This window comes from Vanellus vanellus (assembly GCF_965231255.1).
Source record: "Vanellus vanellus genome assembly, chromosome: 6".
Taxonomy (NCBI): domain Eukaryota; kingdom Metazoa; phylum Chordata; class Aves; order Charadriiformes; family Charadriidae; genus Vanellus; species Vanellus vanellus.
Window position 1 is genome coordinate 44,687,345 of NC_138911.1, and position 18,431 is coordinate 44,705,775.

The 18,431-nt window shown below is 51.4% G+C and overlaps 1 protein-coding gene across 1 annotated transcript; it reads right to left on the minus strand.

Annotated features, from left to right (window-relative positions):
* Positions 1 to 347: 347 nt before the first annotated feature.
* FOXA1 (forkhead box A1) lies at positions 348 to 4,772 on the minus strand (the record flags this gene model as incomplete). The annotated part of the gene is made up of 3 exons (XM_082485430.1): positions 348 to 388; positions 922 to 2,149; positions 4,701 to 4,772. The coding sequence occupies 3 exons, from the start codon at positions 4,770 to 4,772 to the stop codon at positions 348 to 350; spliced, it is 1,341 nt and encodes a 446-aa protein (XP_082341556.1).
* Between the last annotated feature and the right edge of the window lie 13,659 nt (positions 4,773 to 18,431).

The window sequence follows — 18,431 nt, forward strand, 5'->3', positions numbered from 1 at the left end:
TAGCTGGTACACAATGAAGACACTTAAATTAAATAAGCATGTCATCCACATGTTGATGAGAGTTCCTGATGAACGAGAATCTTCAGTAACAGATGGGAAGGAAAAAAAAATATCCAACTGGCTGTGACCTCTTGTAACTTTATATTACATCCCAAGACAGGTAACACTTGGAAAAAAATAAGGGTCGCATCCTGCACTCCAAAGCTCCAGTTGGTCCCCTCGGGAGTGCAGGATCCGGCCCGCAGCATCTGGGTGTATGCGGGTTATACTAGCCGAAGGTTTATTTTGCAAGTATCAAAAGGATGATCCGAGAAAGTAAATAGTCCTCTTGTTGCTTAGAGATTCTCTTAGTGTTTTGCTACTTCACAGCAGTATTGTCCTTCAAAGCCTTTTTAATTAAAAAAAGTCTTAAATGTCTACTCGCTTCTTCATCTCCGTATTGTTAAAGTATTGCCACATACCTGTAAACTTACATGAGATTATAGAGCACAGAAGGGGGCGGGGGGGGGGGGGGGGAAGACGAGGGGGCGGAAAGCACAAACAAGTAGTTTACAAGCTCAACAATTTTTTCTTCTTTTTAATAACACCCTGCAAAGGCTAAGGAGGGATCTCCGGGGAGAGGGGCCGGGCGGCGGGGGCGGGAGGGGGGGTATGTACAAGCGGGACGCGGGCGGCTTTGCAGGAGGTCGTGGTGGATCATAACAAGACACAACGCGTTGCGAGACAATTAAAAAGTAACAGTCCTGTGCACGCAGCGTGCGGAAACACCTCGGTTTGTCGCAGGGAGAGGGAAAGGGGGGAGAGAAGCCAGGAAAGGGGAGCGGGTGGGAAGCGGGGGGGAGGACGGGGGGAAGAGGGGGTCGCCCCCGGCGGCGGGGGTGCAGAGCTAGGAGGTGTTTAGCACGGGTCTGGAATACACACCTTGGTAGTAGGAGGGCTCTAGGGCCGAGGGCTCGATGCTGCTCCGGCCCGCCATGGAGGCGCTGCCCAGGGGCAGCCCGCCGGGGATGCTGGCACCGTAGGAGGAATATTGCAGCGCCTGCTCGTAGGCTTTGAAGTCCAGCTTGTGCTGCTGCTCCGAGGAGGACATGAGGTTGTTGATGGAAAAGGGGTGGTTGAAGGAGTAGTGGGGATCGCCCTTGAGGTGGAGCTGGGGTTCGTGGGCTAAGGAGTGAGGGGGGTGCGGGACGGTGGCCAAGGTGGGGACGGAGCTGATGGTGGAGGAGGCGGCCGAGGCCGAGGTCTTTAGCTCCGCGCTCGATCCGCTGTGGTCCATAGACTGGGGGCTGGTGGACGGGTTGGAGCTGGAGAGGGAGGTGGCGGTGTCCAGCTGCGCGGGTTTATTGTGGCCTCTGTGCAGGGGGGAGTTGGAGCTGGAACTGGAGGCCCCGGCCTGATCTTTCCTGCCCTCCTGGGGGGCTTTGCTGTTCGCCGGCTTCTCGCACTTGAAGCGCTTTTGCCGGCGGAGGTAGCAGCCGTTTTCAAACATGTTGCCGGAGTCGGGGTGCAGGGTCCAGTAGGAGCCCTTGCCGGGCTTGTCGGGGGAGCGGGCCACCTTGACGAAGCAGTCGTTGAAGGAGAGCGAGTGGCGGATGCTGTTCTGCCAGCGCTGCTGGTTCTGCCGGTAGTAGGGGAAAAGGTCCATGATCCACTGGTAGATCTCGCTCAGCGTCAGCATCTTGCTGGGCGCCTGCTGGATGGCCATGGTGATGAGGGAGATGTAGGAGTAGGGCGGCTTGGCGTGGGGGTAGCTCCGCTTGAAGGTCTTGGCGTCCCGCGTCCTGCCGAGGTTGGACTGGGTGTAGGCCATGGGGCTCATGCAGGGGTTCATGCCGCCGTAGGGGCTCAGCCCGTTCATGGGCGCCGACTGGGCAGACATGGCGTTGATGCCGCCGGGGCTCAGCGCCGTGCCCATGGCGGCCACGCCGGCCGGCATGCCGTTCACCGGCCCCGCCGAGCCCGCCGGCATGCCGGCCACGGCACCGGGGCTCAGCCCGGCCCCCAGCCCCGTGTTGGCGTAGGACATGTTGAAGGAGCTGGAGGTCATGTTGCCGCTCGTCGTCATGGTGTTCATGGTCATGTAGGTGTTCATGGTGTTCATGGAGCCCAGCCCCGAGTTCATGTTGCTCACGGGCACCGAGGAATAGGCCTAGGGCAGCGAGACGGAGAGAGGGGGTTAGCGAGGAGAGAGGGGAGGACAGGACCCCGCCGGGGCCGGATCCGCCCCCCCTGCCCGGCCCGGCCGCGCGAACCTCCCGCCGCCGCCCGCCGCCCGCTTCCCCGACACCCGGGAAAGCGCTTTCCGAAAAGCCGCACGGGAAGGCCGCCGGCGCGATGGAAAGGTCTAATCCACATTTATACGTGTTTATAAATAGACACGGAGTGCGTGTGTGTGTGGGGGGTCTCGGTCCAGACGCCCTCCCGTTTTACCGGCGTGCGGCGTATTGCGGGGGCTGCGCCGGGATCACAGGGGCGCACGGACCGACGGCCTTCCCGGAGCCGCTCCGCACCCCCGCAGAGCCGGGCTGCGGGCTTTAGCTGCCCCGGGAGCATGTTTTCTACGGGAATATTCCCGCGGTTTTGCTGATTTTGTGCCCCGTGTCGCTAGCTAAATATTGCAACTCGTCAGATTATTGAAATTTACAGGCGTACGCTGTCTGCGCCAAGGAGAATTTCAACTGCCTGCACTTTCTTAGGATAATCTCACCCATCTCTCCCACCCTGCACTGATTTAAATTTCTGTTCTTCCCAAAGATGCGACAATATCTTGTCGAAAAAAAAAAAACAAAACCAAAACCAAAAACCAACAGCTCACGTGCGCGCATTTTGTCTGTGGAAAGCTTCCCCTTGTCTTCATTTTCTATCAAGTCAATGTTTAAATTAAAGTTAAAAATAAAACAACAAACCAAACCAAAACCAAAAAACAAAACGCAAAACCAAACCACAACAACTTTCCCAAAGTACGAAAAGCCTGAACTTTCCCCGCCTGAGATTTTCTACAACGGCCTGACCTGCAAAAATTGTAGCACCCTACCAATTCTTAAAAAAGGCAAAACCGGAGAGCCTGAAATTGTGCTTTCCAGTACGGCATCTGATTTAACAGGAGGGAGAAAGACGTTCCCAGTTTACCTCGAACAAAGGCTAAGAAAATGAGGTTTAGGCGACGGTTAAATGTATAAAATTCATTACTGTTCACTACAAATTCCACGAGCTTATAAATGCGCTTTTAATTTAGAGGATCACATTCATTACTTGAGACGGTAGAACGCGGATGAGTTTCTCACCTTGCATCCGCGCAGTGATTCAAATTAAATGGCAAGGGAGGAGAAAAGATCGAAGCTAAAAAAAAAAAATAGCAAAAGCGAAGGTCGCTTAACTTTATGTTTGTGGATAATGAGCACGGCGAGGATAACCGAGTCTGGAAACGGCACATAATTAGGATGACCCTTATTTGCCCTTTGCCGACTTTCCTCTGTTAAAAAAAAGATGCCGGCAGGGTGACACGTATGTGCCCGCGCCCGCGTGGCCCTGCGGGCCCTGTGTGCCAGCTGCGGGGTGCAGGGACGAGGCGTGGGGACCGCGGAGCCCTGTGTCCGGGTGTGCTGATGCAATGCCCGGGTGCGCACACCTGGCTGCCCGCCTCACTACCGCACTTCCTTAAAAACGGCTCCTTCCCGGTCGGCCCATCCCGGGAGGGGGGCGGGGGGCTGCTGGCGGTGCTGCTGGGCGCCGGGTTCTCCCGGGGACCCCCCCCCACCGCAGAGCCGCAGCGGCACAGTGCGAGCCCCCGGGCCCCCGCAGGGCCGAGGCGCGCCGCGGGGAGGGCTCCGGGCTCTTCCGTGGCCCTCTCTTCTGCTGGAGCTGTAGGCGCTCGGGCCGCTTGTCCCCCCTTCTTTTGCACCGTGTTGCCAAACAGGCGCGGGGGGCGGAAGCGCCTCCCGGGGCGCTTTCGAGCCGGGCCGACCCGGGGCCGGTGGCCGGGGCGGCGGGTACGGGTCCGGGTCCCCCTTCCCGCTCGGGCTCCCGGGGCCGCTCCCGGCAGCGCCGCCAGCCGGCCCGCGGGCAGCAGCGCACGCCGCAGGCAGCCCGTCTTGCGAAGTACGAACAAACGGCTATTCCTCCCCCCCACCCCCCACCCCCCGCTCCCTCCTTTCTTTTCCCCCGGCTTTAACAGGTGAGGGCCCCCGGCGACGGCGGGCAGAGAGGCCGGCGGCCCCACCGAGCAGCCCCGGGAAAGCGCTGCCCCCTTTCCCGCGACGGGCTGGCCACCGGCTCCCTCGCCCCCTGCCATCTGCCGGGCAGGAGCCGGGGGCCCGGCAGCGCGGCGAGTCCTCTGCCCCGAGCCAAGAGTTTACGGGGCGCTTTTGTGCGCGCCGCGAGCGGAGATTAAGCCTTTTAGATGAGATCAAGGGCTGCCCCCGGCACCCCGGCCCTCCCGGCGGGCCCGCGGCCGCCCCGGGTCTCCCCTCAAACGCCTCCCGGGGCTCTGGGAAGCCGTGTTTTCCTCGGGGAAGCCTGGCGAGCTTCAGCGCCGGAGGGGGGGGGGGGGGGGGGGAAGGCACGTTGGCGCTGGCAGGATCTGGAGTGGAAACCGATTCCTCCGATTGCTGCCCCCCTCCAGACCCCCAACCCTCCCCCCTAGACCCCCCCTCCCCCTTGTGGAGGGGCAGCAGCGGAGCCAGACCCTGGGATTTACTCACCTCCTGAGTGTCGGCGTAGTAGCTGTTCCAATCGCTGGTTTCATGCCCTTCCATTTTCACAGTCCCTAACATTATGGAGCCAACCTGCCCGGTGTAACCATCCAGCCCTCTTGCAAGCGAGCGACGGGCAGCAGGAAAAGAGCCCGAAAGCCCGACCTAGCAGGAAGCCAGCTCTCAGGAGGGGCGGGGGGGTGCTGAATTCTCCTCTACAACCAGCCAAAAAGGAGGCAGGGAGCGGTGTGGGGCGAGACAGTTGAGAAAGTGAGGAAGTGCCGGCTGGGATGTGAGTGGAGTTGAGCTGATGTGGATCTTACGTCGCAGAAGTACCCACCTCCTCCTCCTCCTCTCCCCATTTGTCCGCCGCACAAAGGCGTTCGCACCTACAAAGCCGGAGATGCACCTGCAAACAAGGCAGTTCCCCTCGCCTGCAACTCCCCCCGGGGCGGCACTTTATTTGCAAAGCGGCGTAATTGGTTTAAGCTTGTGGGGAAAGAAGGAGAGACAGAGGTGGGCAAGTGGGGGGGGCGGGGGGGAGGAGTAGGAAAGGGGGGGAACCCCCCCCTTTCAGATGGATAGGACAAATGCTAGGAGGGAACGGTGGAAATTAAATGAGGTAGATAAGGGAAGGGCAGCCCCCTCTGTTTGAAGAGAATGCAAAAGGCCATCCAGCCTTAAACCCCTGAGATTAGGGGCAATATTTACTAAAGTCCAGTAGATGCTCCTTTAACTTGATGGCCGGGACGTGCTCCAAAGTCCCGAGTCCCGCAGTCCACAGGCTCCCCCCCCTCCGCTCCCGCCCCTCACTTCAAAGCCGGTTACCGCGCAGGTACCCCGGCGGCGCCCCCCGCCCCTGCCCGGCGCCCCCCGCTCCCAGCGACCTCGGAGCGGGGGACCGGGCTCGGCGCTCCGGACTGCGAGCAGGAGGACTCAGCTCCGCGATCCCCAAAGCCCTCCGATCCACGATCCCCCTCTCCCCCCGGGCTACACCTAGCCCTTCAAACGGGGCTGCCGTCCTATGTAGATGGTGATGGTGATATTTCTTTTCTGGTGCCTTACTTTTAGAAACCATGTGAGTCAGCGCGCCGAGACATAACACCACAGGCACCCAATAAATGCGGACAGAGCCTTTAATGCGGATCCACCGATATTAACCTCCACTTGGCAAACATCAGGTGAGTCACTGGAACCATTTTGTATCTTTGCTGTAGAAAACCTCCAGCCCAGAAGGCTCCTTTGGAAGCCTTCTCTGGTGCCAGGCACCCAAGAGCAGCAATAAGTAGTGGGTATCTCATTACCAACTTCTTGCTCATTAACCAGATTTCTCGCAAAGAACAGGGGAGGAAGAATCTACACAGGCTGGTAAAAGCTAAAAAGGGGCAACACCGATAAAACAAATTGATATTTGACAACGTTGTTTATTATTGTGGAGACGATCTCTAAGGATTTGCAGATGGATCCAACATTTTCTGTTTCTTCTCCTGCCCTGTGCAGCTCTTCGAGCTTGTGTCAAGACCACAGACTTTTCTTGGGTTTATCTGCTCTGTCCTTTAGGAATTTGTTCCTACCCAGCTACTAGAACTTTTATCACCTGATAGAAAAAAAAAAAAAGACAAAACAAAAATCTCCCGCCAATCAACCAACCAACCAACCAAAAAACCCCAAACCCAAATAACTTTCCGGGCAATGGGAATTTGAAGGGGAAATAAAGTTTCTCGGGATTTTGAAAAAGGCTTTCATATCCTACCACACAAACTAAAATACACATCTGGGTCTGAATTTCTGCTTGGCATGTTTAACATTCAGCAGGATCACAGTTGCTTCTACAGGGATTTGTCCTCGAGTGATCCGCGAAAACGTCACCCTCACAAACACGATTTTAAAGTTTCTTATACGGAGACCCAGGATTCAAATGACGAGATATAGCATATCTCCACCTCGACAAATATGTTTTAACTTGTCCTCTAAATGCGTTTTCTGTTATCCCTTTCTTTGTTCTTTGCCTCCTCGTCCTTCTTTCTTTAAATCTGGCAACAGAATTAAGTCAAATCCTCGAAACAAACAAAACTCTGGAATCAGCAGACGAGAACAAGGGATGAAAATGTGTCTTGGAGGAAATAAAATAGATAAAAGCACTGGATTAAACCCCTGCTTTCTCAAATGGTCAAACTACACCCATAGAAATTGGAACGAAACCCAGTGGAAAATCTAAAGAGATATCAAAATTGCGGTCTTCATGTAGGCACCCTCCCTCTTTCACTAGTGGAAGCGGTCTATACGTCTGAAAATAGAGACCCTTTGGTGGTGGCATGTTCATTTCGGTACTCGAGGGTCCCAGCGACCCCGCTGGCGGCACCCCCCGACGGGTGACCTCGGGGCGGTGCTGCCCCGCTTCCCAGATCCCAGCCCCACGGGAGCAACACCCTCCGGGTCGCCGGGGCAGCCCACGCAGGTCTCACTCCGTAACCTAGGGGGGGGGGGGGGGGAGGGGGGGAAGAGGAGGCACGAAGACGGCCAGGCTCCTCGGATGCTGCTACAAACCGCGGAGGCGTTTCGCCGGGCGGAGCAGACGTGGCGGTCGGCAAAACCGTTCTCCGCACCGGCCGGCCCCTCGGGACGCCCCCGCCGGGATGCCCGGCGACCAGGCGGGCCGGGCCGGGCCGGGCCGTGGCGGGCGGGGCGGGGCGGGGCGGGGCGGGGAGGGGAGGGCAGGCCGGGGGTTGTGCAAAGTCGCAGCGCCTCCTGTTGTCCGGCTGCGGCTCTGGCTCAGCTCCTTCGTTCAAAGGCTGCTCCCAAGAGGTGAGACCATAGACGGGCATCCCGTCCTGTAATCTTAGAGACTGTGTACAAATCAGCAAGCCCGAGGCAGAGTCAGCCGCTGCTGGAAATTCCCTTCAGGAGTGGTTGCTGCGTTGCAGCCCTGGTGGAGAAAAGCCTTCCTTGTGTGAAGAAGGGGGTCCTGATGGCTCTGCCCACGGCCACGCGAAAAAGAGGGTGTTTCGGTAGTTGCCCATGCCCCGCACTTGAGCCTCTGCGAAACCCTATGTGGGATGCTCCGAGAGTCCAGCGCGATTTGTCCGTACCCTTTGCAGCAGGCTCAGCGGGAAGTGAAGGACTATCGCAGGATGAAGGAGGCATGCCAGGAGCTCTCCAGACGCGCTTAGCCGCTTTTGCGTTTTCTAGACTTCAGGACCGATGGCCCTGGTCCGATTTACACAGAGCCTTTCCCCAGCTCCCGTTAGAGTAGTGCCAGTTTCTCATCAAGCTTTACACTGGCCTTTTTTATTTTATTTTATTTCATTTTTAATTTTTATTCAGGGGAAGCTATTTGTGCAGCCTGGAGGAAAGCCCAGGCTGAGGCGAGCTGTATTTTCCCCATCTAAATGGTAGCAAGGTCTCAGCTCCTGGCTCCACCGCTGCTCCTGGCTCTACCGCTCCACATAATAACCGACCTAAAAGAGGAAAGTATGCGTGTGTGGTTTGAAGGTGTGTGGAGCCGGGGGAGGGACGTCCACGGGAGCCCATGTCACCAGCTGGGCCCCCCGCAAAGACCACTCAGTAAGCGGCCGCTTTTTGGGAAGAGCATCGCTGCAGGGTGCCGGCTGCCAAGCCGGTCCGAGGGGCGTCCCCCGTGGGAAGGGGCCTCCGGCCGCTCCGCGGGGAACGGAGCGGGCACCGGCGCGGCGCTGCCCAGGCGGGGAGCTGCCACGGCCCGGGAGCCCCTCGGCGCCGCCTGCCCAGCGCTGCTCGGGAGCGCCGCCCGCAGGTACTGTCCCACGCGTGGGGCGGGCGGCCGTAGGAATCGGGGGGGGGGGGGTGGGGTGTAATTTTAACTTTGGAGCGCTATTTTAGTTCGCCGCAGAGGAAGCGCTGCTTTTCCCTTGGCAGGGGCAGCGCCTGCCGGCCACCCTTTCGGCTTAACTTACAGGGTCCTATTTGATTTTATCCAAAAGCCATCGCCTCCTGGCCGGGAATTTCGGCAATGCTTGTGCGCGGTTGTGTCCGCATCAGGATGTCTTCCCTGCTCCTCCCTGCACAGCCACCTTTTCTTTTCCCCGCGTCTGTCTCCTGCAGAGGGTCACTGGTACCCGGCTTTCCAGGCGGGCCCAACACAAGGAGGGGAGCTGCGCAGCGGGTCGCCTCAAAAGGCGTGGGACCCCTCAGCCTCTCCCACCCCCCTCCCTGTCCACATTCACCCCTCCCGACGGTGGGAAATCCTTCCTCCCATCTGTTTCCAAGCCCGGATCCTCCCCCACCCAAGCGGGCAAACAGTAACCGTGTGGGAAAGTGCCGCTGCCCAGAGCCGGGTCTTTTGGACGGGGTGGGGGCCCGGGCGGTCCCGGGGCGCTGCGGGAGCCGTTGTCGGTGACTGCCGGGAGCGCCCCTCGCTCCGGAGGGAACCCATCTAGACGGTGGTAGAGTCGGGGCGCTTGTTTGTCCCTCCGCCCCCCAGCCCCAAGGCAGAGCCGCCTTGGCTCTGTGCTCCCGCCGCTGAGCCCCCTCAATGAGAAGAGCCGTCGGGGGTCCCTCCCCGCTGCCCGGAGCACCCCCCGGCGGGGCGCGGGAGCCACGGCCCCACGGGAGTTCACCAGCCGGTGCCATGCGATAAGGTGGCGTTTACCTTCCTCTCGCTCGGGAGCAGCGCCCGGGGCGGTGAGGGCACTGCGTGGGGTCAACACTTGCTTTGGAGCCTTTTCTGCGTGAGCATTTCTTACCATCGAAGCCAAGTCACCCGTCCCTTCCCCCGACCAACCCGAGGTAGGAGAGGGCACCCCCTTTTCCTTCTGCACCTCCTCCTCCCCGGCACCCATGGTCTGGATCCTCTTTGGGGGGAACTAGACGTGCCCTCCCGCTGCCCCGTCCGCGGCAGGGAGGACCGGGGGGGCGCACCCCTCACCCGCCGGGCCCTACCTCCCCGCTGACTGCTTCTCGGCCGCCTGTTTTCAGCCCTTTCAGCGGCCCCCGCCGTGAGAAGGGGGCTCCGAAGCCGCCGGGACCCCGGGCCTGCGCTACCGGCGGGAGCGCAGCGGCGGGTCGCCCCCTCCGACCTGCCGGGGCCGTGCCCTCGGGGCACCGGGAGGGCTCCCGGGGGGGCGCCGGGCCTGCCGGGCTCTTACTGGTCACACTCGGTACGACTTTCATGGGCGCTGTACGAGGCCCCGGAGGTATTGGGTGGCTCGTTGCAGTAGCAACTTGCCTGATTTTTATTTTATTTTATTTTATTTTATTTTATTGCAATGCATTTCATTTTTCTAGGCATCATTCAGCATGTAGTCACTTGAGCGACACTCTTGACATAAAAAATACCTCCCCCTGTAAATACTCACGTATCGGATCAGTTAAAGGAGAAAGAAGCACAAATAATGAAATGAAAAATTACAAATAAGTTAATACCTGCTGGTTGAAGAGATGAGAGTAAAGAAGCCTCTGTTTTGCGTTTACTTTTTTTTTTTTTACTTTAGCAAAATAGTTCTTAACTAGGTAAATCACGACCCATTGCATAAATTCACTTTATTTTTGCTAGTAGATGTGTGTATGGTGTTTGCAGAACATCAGTTGGCAGGATGCCCACACTGCAGGGCATGATTGGCCAAGTGTGTTTTACTTATTTTATGCAAAAATAAATGCACTTGATATTTCTCATTTGACTCAAGAGCAACCATGTAGATACTTATTTCAATTATTGAGTGTTTTATTTATGTTATGATATACTGAAACATAAATGGAAATACTTCTGTTGTTTATTTCAATCAGCGTGGCAATTCTTATGCAATTACTCAAGATCTTTTTGAAAGTTTTGTGTGGTTTGTTTTGTTTTAAAAATAACTGCAGTAATATGGCATGGAAGATACACTTTCAGAGAAGATGGGAATTCAATTATGCACAAACAAAATATACAACACTTCGTAGAATCTCACCCAAATTGCAAAAATGGTATCTCAGGACATATATACAGATTTTTTGCAATACACGTATAAGGAAGCAAGAAAGCAAACTGAGACAGTGAGTGCAGTTAATCTATATAAACCAGTGTAAGAAACAAAGCTTGGTAGGAGAGACACTTTTGCATGAATCCTGGAATTATTTCTTTGTTAAAGTTGCCCAAATGACTTCATAGACCAAAGTCTGTCCTTTATTTTTTTTTCCCAACAATATCTGCTGGTTGAACAAAAGCTATTTCCTCTCTCCACAAATCTTTCTCTCCAAAACCTGCAGTGAGTTCTCTGTGAGAACATCTGCTTTACTGATATAAACCAAATATCGCTGTACTGGACGAAAGATGCAAAGCTGACCAACTGCTTGTAATATCCATGCCAATACAATACTCCAGTTCTTCTGCAAATCGACCTTCCCATGCAGAAGCTGGACTTGGTATGGTAACTTGGATTTTGAGTGATGGAGAGCGGAGGAATGCTACCCTTCTTTCACTACATAGCACCGTATTTTCAAATTGTTTGCTCCTTTCTCCTTTACCTGCAAAGAATTATTCGTTTCCCTGCCTCTGTCTCCACAGCAGTGTTATGGAAAAGCATTGGGAGACACCAGTATAAAGGGCTTTCTTGACTGGCTTCAGCTCCGAAGAATCAAATGTACAAAATCAAGGCTGGCTTATTTAAACTCCTCCCCAGGGAGCAGTTCCACAGCTTTACCCAGCTTGCAGTTCCTAGAGCACAAATTAATTCAGGCTGAATTAACTGCACATTTTCCTGAGCTGTATCAACATGGACACCCAGCAATTGCGGGATGTGTGGCAGCATGATCACACATATAAAGAAACACTTTGGCCATTTGCTCCATCAGGGGACATACGCTAGCCTGTGTATAGCAAAATTGATGTTTGCCCTGGAAAAGGATGCCCAGAGGTCCTATGTAGCCTGTCCCATAGTTTTATGTTGAAATGTGAGAGTGTGAGTATCAACTAAAACACCCTAAAATCATAAGCAAGAGCCATAAAACAGGATAGTCAACTAGTGTCTCCGGGAAAGTAGAGGAAGGTCTGGATTCGGTAACGTTTTAGGAGTCCTCGGGGGCAGCAGCTGTTCAGTATTTCGGAGAGTGGTTGGTTCTCCCAGCAGTTGGCCTAAGCTTCTGCTGCTGCTTCAAGCGTTTTAAGGGTGAATCTCCCTGCTGAGCAGATTTAAGGGAATGACATCAGGAAGGTCACTTAGCTCACCATGTGCCTTCCTGTCTGTTGTCACGTTTGCTCAGTTCTCTGTGTAACTGCTGGTGAGACAAGGAAGAATCACATCTAATTCATTCCTCCTCCACCCCTCCCCAGGCAACAAGGCAGCTGGCAAAGTATTTCTGCAGTGCATGTGGTTTCAGGTTTACTCCTTTGTTGGTAGCGACTTAAGGTGGGATGATTGAGAGGGAATCCAACACCTGACCTTTCCTTCAGTTCCTCCAAAAGAGAGAGATCCTCTCTTCCATCCCAACAGTTTCATAGCTGGATCAGGTGGCTTTCCTATTACTCACTGAACAAACAATCCTTTTTCCCTTTTCAGGATCAATATCAAGGATCACCACCCATGCTGTGCTAGAAATCCTTTAAATCTTTTTTTAACATTACCCTTAGAGGTAGCTGGAGCTTCAGCCTCTGCGGACACCTCTCCTCACCCTTTGCAGGGCATTTCCTTTTGCTGAAGAAACTGATCAGACGTGAAGATTTTTCTTGTGATTAAATGGGATTTCTATGTCCCCCAACACTGAGTCTTCAGCTCTGAAACCTACGAGACCTACACACACACACATATATATCTACATCTATATATCCACACTCAAGCTGTTGTCCTAAGAGAACAGCAGAGTTGGACTGGAATAGCTGACTGGAAAATCTGCTGTATTAACTGAAAGACAACAGAAAGCAGAGATAATATGATCAAATTTTAAAACTAAAGCAAGTAAAGGGCTGAGCCCAGCAAAGACTTTGGCAGGTGTTTAGCTGTAATTTCGCCGTTTATTGCTTACAGCCTTTTTCAAAGCCCGGAGTGTCTCTGACCTTGTGCCTATAATAAAGGCTATGTGTGATGGGCTTCCAGAAGTAACTCATGCAATTTCTCTTGGTCTATATAATAAAATGGCACATATCTGGAAATATTTCAGTTACCTCATACTAAAAAAATAAATCACTCAAAATGACCAAATGATTTTCTCATTGTAATGGTTTTCTCATTATAAGTATGGTTTTAAATAAAAGGGCTCCATCTTGTTTCCAACTTTTTATTTGTTTTTATTTTGAATTATACAGGGAGTGCCATTATTTAAATAACGTGTTTCAATGGGGAAAGAAAAAAACACTGAAGCCCAAAATTATAGGAGGAAGAAAAATTTTAACTATTTCTGCTGGCATAGCACTGGCAAATACAGATATCTCACAGTCATAATGGAGATTAGCAGAGCTGGGTGTGCGTATTTGTTATGGATCAAAGATAGGATATAGTGATTAGAAGAATGACAATGCTTTCAACACTCACAAAGGGATTGAATGTGTGATTTATAATACTAATTCCACAAAACCTTTCTATGGCTGCTTACTGCATGAGGGATTCAATATGGATTGATCACTGAAAAAAAAAAAGTATTTCCTTCAGCTCAGCTGGATCAAACCCTCACAACTAACCAAAAAGCTTTTCAGTATGGACAGTTTCTGATTTAAGAGTTTATTTGCCCCCCACCTGTTTACTCCACTCTTCTGCTACAGATTACTGTCCCCACAGTGTAACTGCCAGAGAAGTTTCTGGGCTACATTCCCGGTGGTCATACTTCACAGTTCAGTATTTTAGCTTATAATTAATTGATTTCCTCCGAGTATTTATGGCCATTTTATAAATATACGTGGCAGAAATACTAAACCAAAGATGCTGATGCAGAGCAAACAGTAGCCTGTAGCCCAAGGATACATACCTCTGATTTTCTATTTACTAGCAGTCAGAAGCACAGACTCAGTTATGAATCTGCCACTGGTTCTACGAGGAGACTTTGGAAAGTCATTCAAACTCTCTTTGTTCTAGCTCCTGGTCTCTAAACTGGGATAATGCTACCTGGGCATCACGGTGAAACTGTGTTTGGAAATCTGCTGTTATCCTTGCTAGAACTATTGCATTGGTGAATAGCTTTGAGCAAGCGTACTTCCATTTTGCGGTAGACTAGACTAGTGCTTTGGCTGCCGCACACCAAAACGGAGAGAGCAGCATCCTCCAGCAGGGCTGGGGGGGGCGGGGGCTTTGGACTATTTAGTGTGAAAAGAGTTTCACGGCCAGCTGGAAACGGATACCAAGGCGAGGCTTAGCATCTAGTGACAAATTAGATGTAAGCCACAGAAGAACTAGCAAAGTGGATACGCTCTTACTTTCCTTTTTCCTTTAAGTAATCGCTATTCAGCTTTCCAAGGACTCTTTCTGGCATTTGCTGGCAGCCCATACCAGGCTGTACGTGTTTCATGTGCACCACGCTGTCCCGATTCCTGATTGCCTAGATGAAATTGCCTATCAGAGAGCACCATTAACTCCTCCTGACTGTGCTCCAGTGGGGCACTCTATGCCTCTATGCATATCAGTCTCATTCCAGCATGAACTTGGATCAGGGCAATAATGTGCAGTGGGGGTGGGACTTCCTACATGGTGTGGACTCAGCCAATTTAGGAGAAAAGAAACTCTGTTTTCGACTTTCTCCAACCAACTGAATAATTTTTTTAATGATTGCTTTTCTTTCTAAGAAGAAAAAAAACCCTTCCTTGTAGCATTAATAGACTAATAACACAGATGATACAATTTATGTGATATTAGAAAGCTTAGTGATCTGTTGAGGCCTAATTAAGAAAAATAATAATGTGTACCCAAGCACTGAACTTGCACAAGGTTTTCCAAGTCTAGATCCATTTGCTAAGTACAAGGATTCATCTATTGATTAAATTTTGGACTTTGCAAGCTACAGAGATAGGGCTTAACCTGTTTAACGAAATACTTAATAACAAAACACCTTCAGGCTTCAAGCATCACTGCGATCATTAAGAGAGGGGTGCGTGCTAATAATACCTGGGGAAAGGGGAAAAAGCCTTCGCTGTTTTCCTGTGTATCAGAGACAAGAATCTCGGCAGCTGTCATTTCTGGAGCTCAAGCTGAGGATCTAGAGGATATATTGGCAACACTTACTCCTGGAATGACTGCGAAGCCATGTGTGGGGCTTAGCAGAGGGAAAATATAACATTTGGGATTTAACTTGACATCAGCTCCCCTTGGGTGCTTACTCCCTTTGCTTACAAGATCAAGAGTTTAAATGCTGTGAAACAGGAGACGTTTATGAACCAAGGCTGGAACCTTTCTTGCAGCCTAACTCCATTCTCCAAGAGCCAGCCCCTGGTTTGCTGTAAGCAGACCTGGCAGACAACAGGCGCTGTGAGGTAACACAGCACCCTCATTTTCCATTTTACCACGACTATTAACCTAAGGAGGAAACCAATGTCTAAGGAGTTTTCCTTCTCCCTAAGATTTTTTTGATGCAAATACTTCTTGCCATTCAGCGACTTCTCACTGGAACTTCCTGATGCAAATACCTCTTCACATGCAAGGTTTTTTCTTCCACATCCCACTGGGACTCCTGCAGAGAGGAACTGTTCTGGGTAAATGAAATTGTTGAGGCTTCACGTACTGTTTAGCTAGTTTGAAATGTATCTGCTCTCTAGGCTTACAACTGCATTAAACTGCTAATAGGATTCATCTTCAATGAGGCAATCAAACACTTCATTCCTGTTCTGAACTGCTCTAATGGCCTGGACAGCTAACAGGAATCCTTCATCACAGATTCCACCTTCTGCTCCTCCAACTACTGTGGGATTCCTGCTAGAGAGAGGGAGAAGCAAATTAGACACCGATGAGATCGGCTTCCTAGGCTGTATCACAGGGCTTTAAGCAGTTATCTTGCAATCAGAAGAAAACCTGCTATTAATTGCGATGTAATGTGATTGGCAAATGAGTTTTTCATCTTCAACAAGTTTTAAGTTGCATTAGCAAGCTAAAAGTGGGCCATCTATCCCAGTGTAAGAAGCATTGTTTTCAAGAAGTACACTGGCTACCCCCTTGAACTCCAGGAATAAATGCAATTAGGTAGGAAAAAAAAGCTACAAAGCTGTAGCTGAAAGCTACAAAGAAAGGAGAGGATAATAGAAGACATTTGCCTGTTAGATCAGTGGAGCCTTTCAATCAGTTGAGTGACATATTTGAATCCTATATATGCAGTTAGTCCCTATAGTTCCTTGTTATCACATGGGTGTTTGGGGATGCAAACTGAAGGAAAAAAAAAGACTTTATTTTTATCCATCATAAGAGACGTAAGCGGATTACAAACATAATTTTGAGAGCTGTTGCAGCCCAGATATTAATGGAAAATCCGGTGCTTTGAGTTCAGATTATATGCGGGAAACTCTTTTTTCTTTTGGTGTTTGTTTTTTTTTTTTTTTTTTTTTTTTTGCCTGTGTTCTACACAGCCAGCCTTCGTGGGAACCTGGCCGATGTGACCTTGTAGGCTTGTGCTATAGTTATAACCATCTTAATAGATTCACTTTGAATTTTCACATTTTCATTTTATTTATATTTATTTTTTTAATTATTTCTTTGCTAAAGTTTGATGAGTTTTGGCACATGTTCTTATCCCTGCATTTGTTGGACACCAAAATGGTCATAAATTTTCTTGGTCCACTTTTACTTGGTGCATGTAAAGAACTACTGTTAAGATTTAACTTTCACCATATATTTGATACCTCAGTTCTTTGAAGGGCAGGCTAATAAAACTGGAAGACATGGAGTCAGGACTGGTTTTGGACTTTTTGCACATGTTAATATGGCAAAGCTGGCCGGTTTATGGAGTCCAGGACAGAGTCTATCCTGTTGCAGGCAATCCCTAGTATTGCAAATTAAATCCCAATGACAGAAACTTCATTGATGATGATAAATGAGTCAGACGTGGCTGAGTTGGGCCAAACCGACCCTTTGACAATTAGGAAAGTGAGTTTGACGGGAAAAAACGTGTCTGTCATTGCATTTAGGAAGTGGCCGTGTCGCATGGCACACGAATCCAGCAATGCCATTCGTGCGTTCGGTTTTCAGGGCAAAATTTTAAGGAGCCCGTGGCTGCGAGCGGAACACGGTTTGCCCAGCGCAGAAGCGAAACGATGCTGCGGCGGTACAAACGATGTCGGCCGCACCGCGGCCCTCAGAAACCCGTGGTTCGGCTTGAACGTTTCTACCGATGTCTCCGGATGATGCCGAAACTTGCAGAAACTTCACCTATAAGCTCGCTCAAGGGAGTGAATCCCCACCACAGCCCCGCGCGTAAAAGACTCCACGTCCCCGTCTCCCGCGGGCAGCGTGGGGAGCCAGACGCAGCCCTCCCCGCCGGCAGGGGGCGCTCGCCGGGGGTGGCAGGCGGGGCGGCCCGCTCTCTCCCCCCGGTGGGAGACTCGTTGCTTGGTTACGGAGCGCGTCCTTCCCCTGCCCGCCGGCTCTAAAGGGAGCGGCGGCGGCGGCGGCTCCTTCTGGGGCTGCCGGACTGGCTCGTCCTCGTCGTCCTCGAGGCCGCCAGCGCCGTGCGGGGGGCGACTGGCAGCCCTCCTGCGCGGCGCTCGTGCCCGTGCCGGTGCGTGGTGGGGACGCTGCCTCGTGCCGTGCCTCGCGGGCTGGCGGGGCTGTGAGGTACTTTACTGAGGGGAGGGAGGCCCTTTGCCCCCACGAGAGGGAGAAGTGGGTCTAGAGGGGTCACTGGGTTTTGTAGGTGGAAAGCTTTTTGTGGTAACTTCGAGAAAGCGTTGAGCTTTATCTTTTCTCTCTCTTTTTTTTTTTTGTTGTTTGTTTTTTTTCCTCTCTTGGGAGTTTCTGTCTAACTCCCAGTTTATGCTCCCAAAGATCAAAATGGCTTGGTTGTTTCCTCAGGTAAAATGCTCATAGCCATTGCTGGTGCTTAATTACATACGTTCGGAACAATCTTGTTAAAAATCAATAGGTCCCTTAGCAAAATTAAGTAGTCTTTGTGAGATTGGGTTCTGTGTTGGTATACAAAACACAAAAACTCATTTCTGTTTGAATTTACAGATTTCATACAGTAGGAGAGAATTGCAAGAAAACATGAGCGCTTTGGACTGAGTTATGTGGAAGAGCTGAATACGATTAAGGAACATGAGACTATATGCAGGGAGTCTCAGTGGGATAGTCTGAAGATCAAACAAGCAATAGTTACTGCTCTTAGAAACGTGAGCATTTAGCCCTTATTGGAAGATTTAACATCAGATCAATCGCATCAGTTTAGAACATTATCCTCTCCAGAGGTTGAAGAGTCCACATAAGCCTGTCATGAATATAAATAAAAATATTCCTAATTAATTCATTGGGTGTTCTGATGTTCACAGAAAGTAAGGATATCTTCTGAAGTAAGAGACATGAAAAAACAAACTCCTGATCTCAGGGTGATGACTCAAAGAAATAAATCCGTGGAAGAAGCTAGTGCTTTCAAAAATAATAGAAGTTGCTCTGAAAAAGTTAACAGAGAAAATGCCACTTGTAGTCATGAAAGTACAGTTGTAAAACTGCCAGTAATAGCATCATTTGCAGGTACCACTAAAAAAATTGTAACGGTGAAGCACCCAGTGCCACCTCAGAAGCCAGGTTACTGCAGGTCTAATTTTCACGTTAATAGCTCCCCTATCTCATTAGAAAGGACAAAAGCTATTAGTAAAGCAAAGGATAG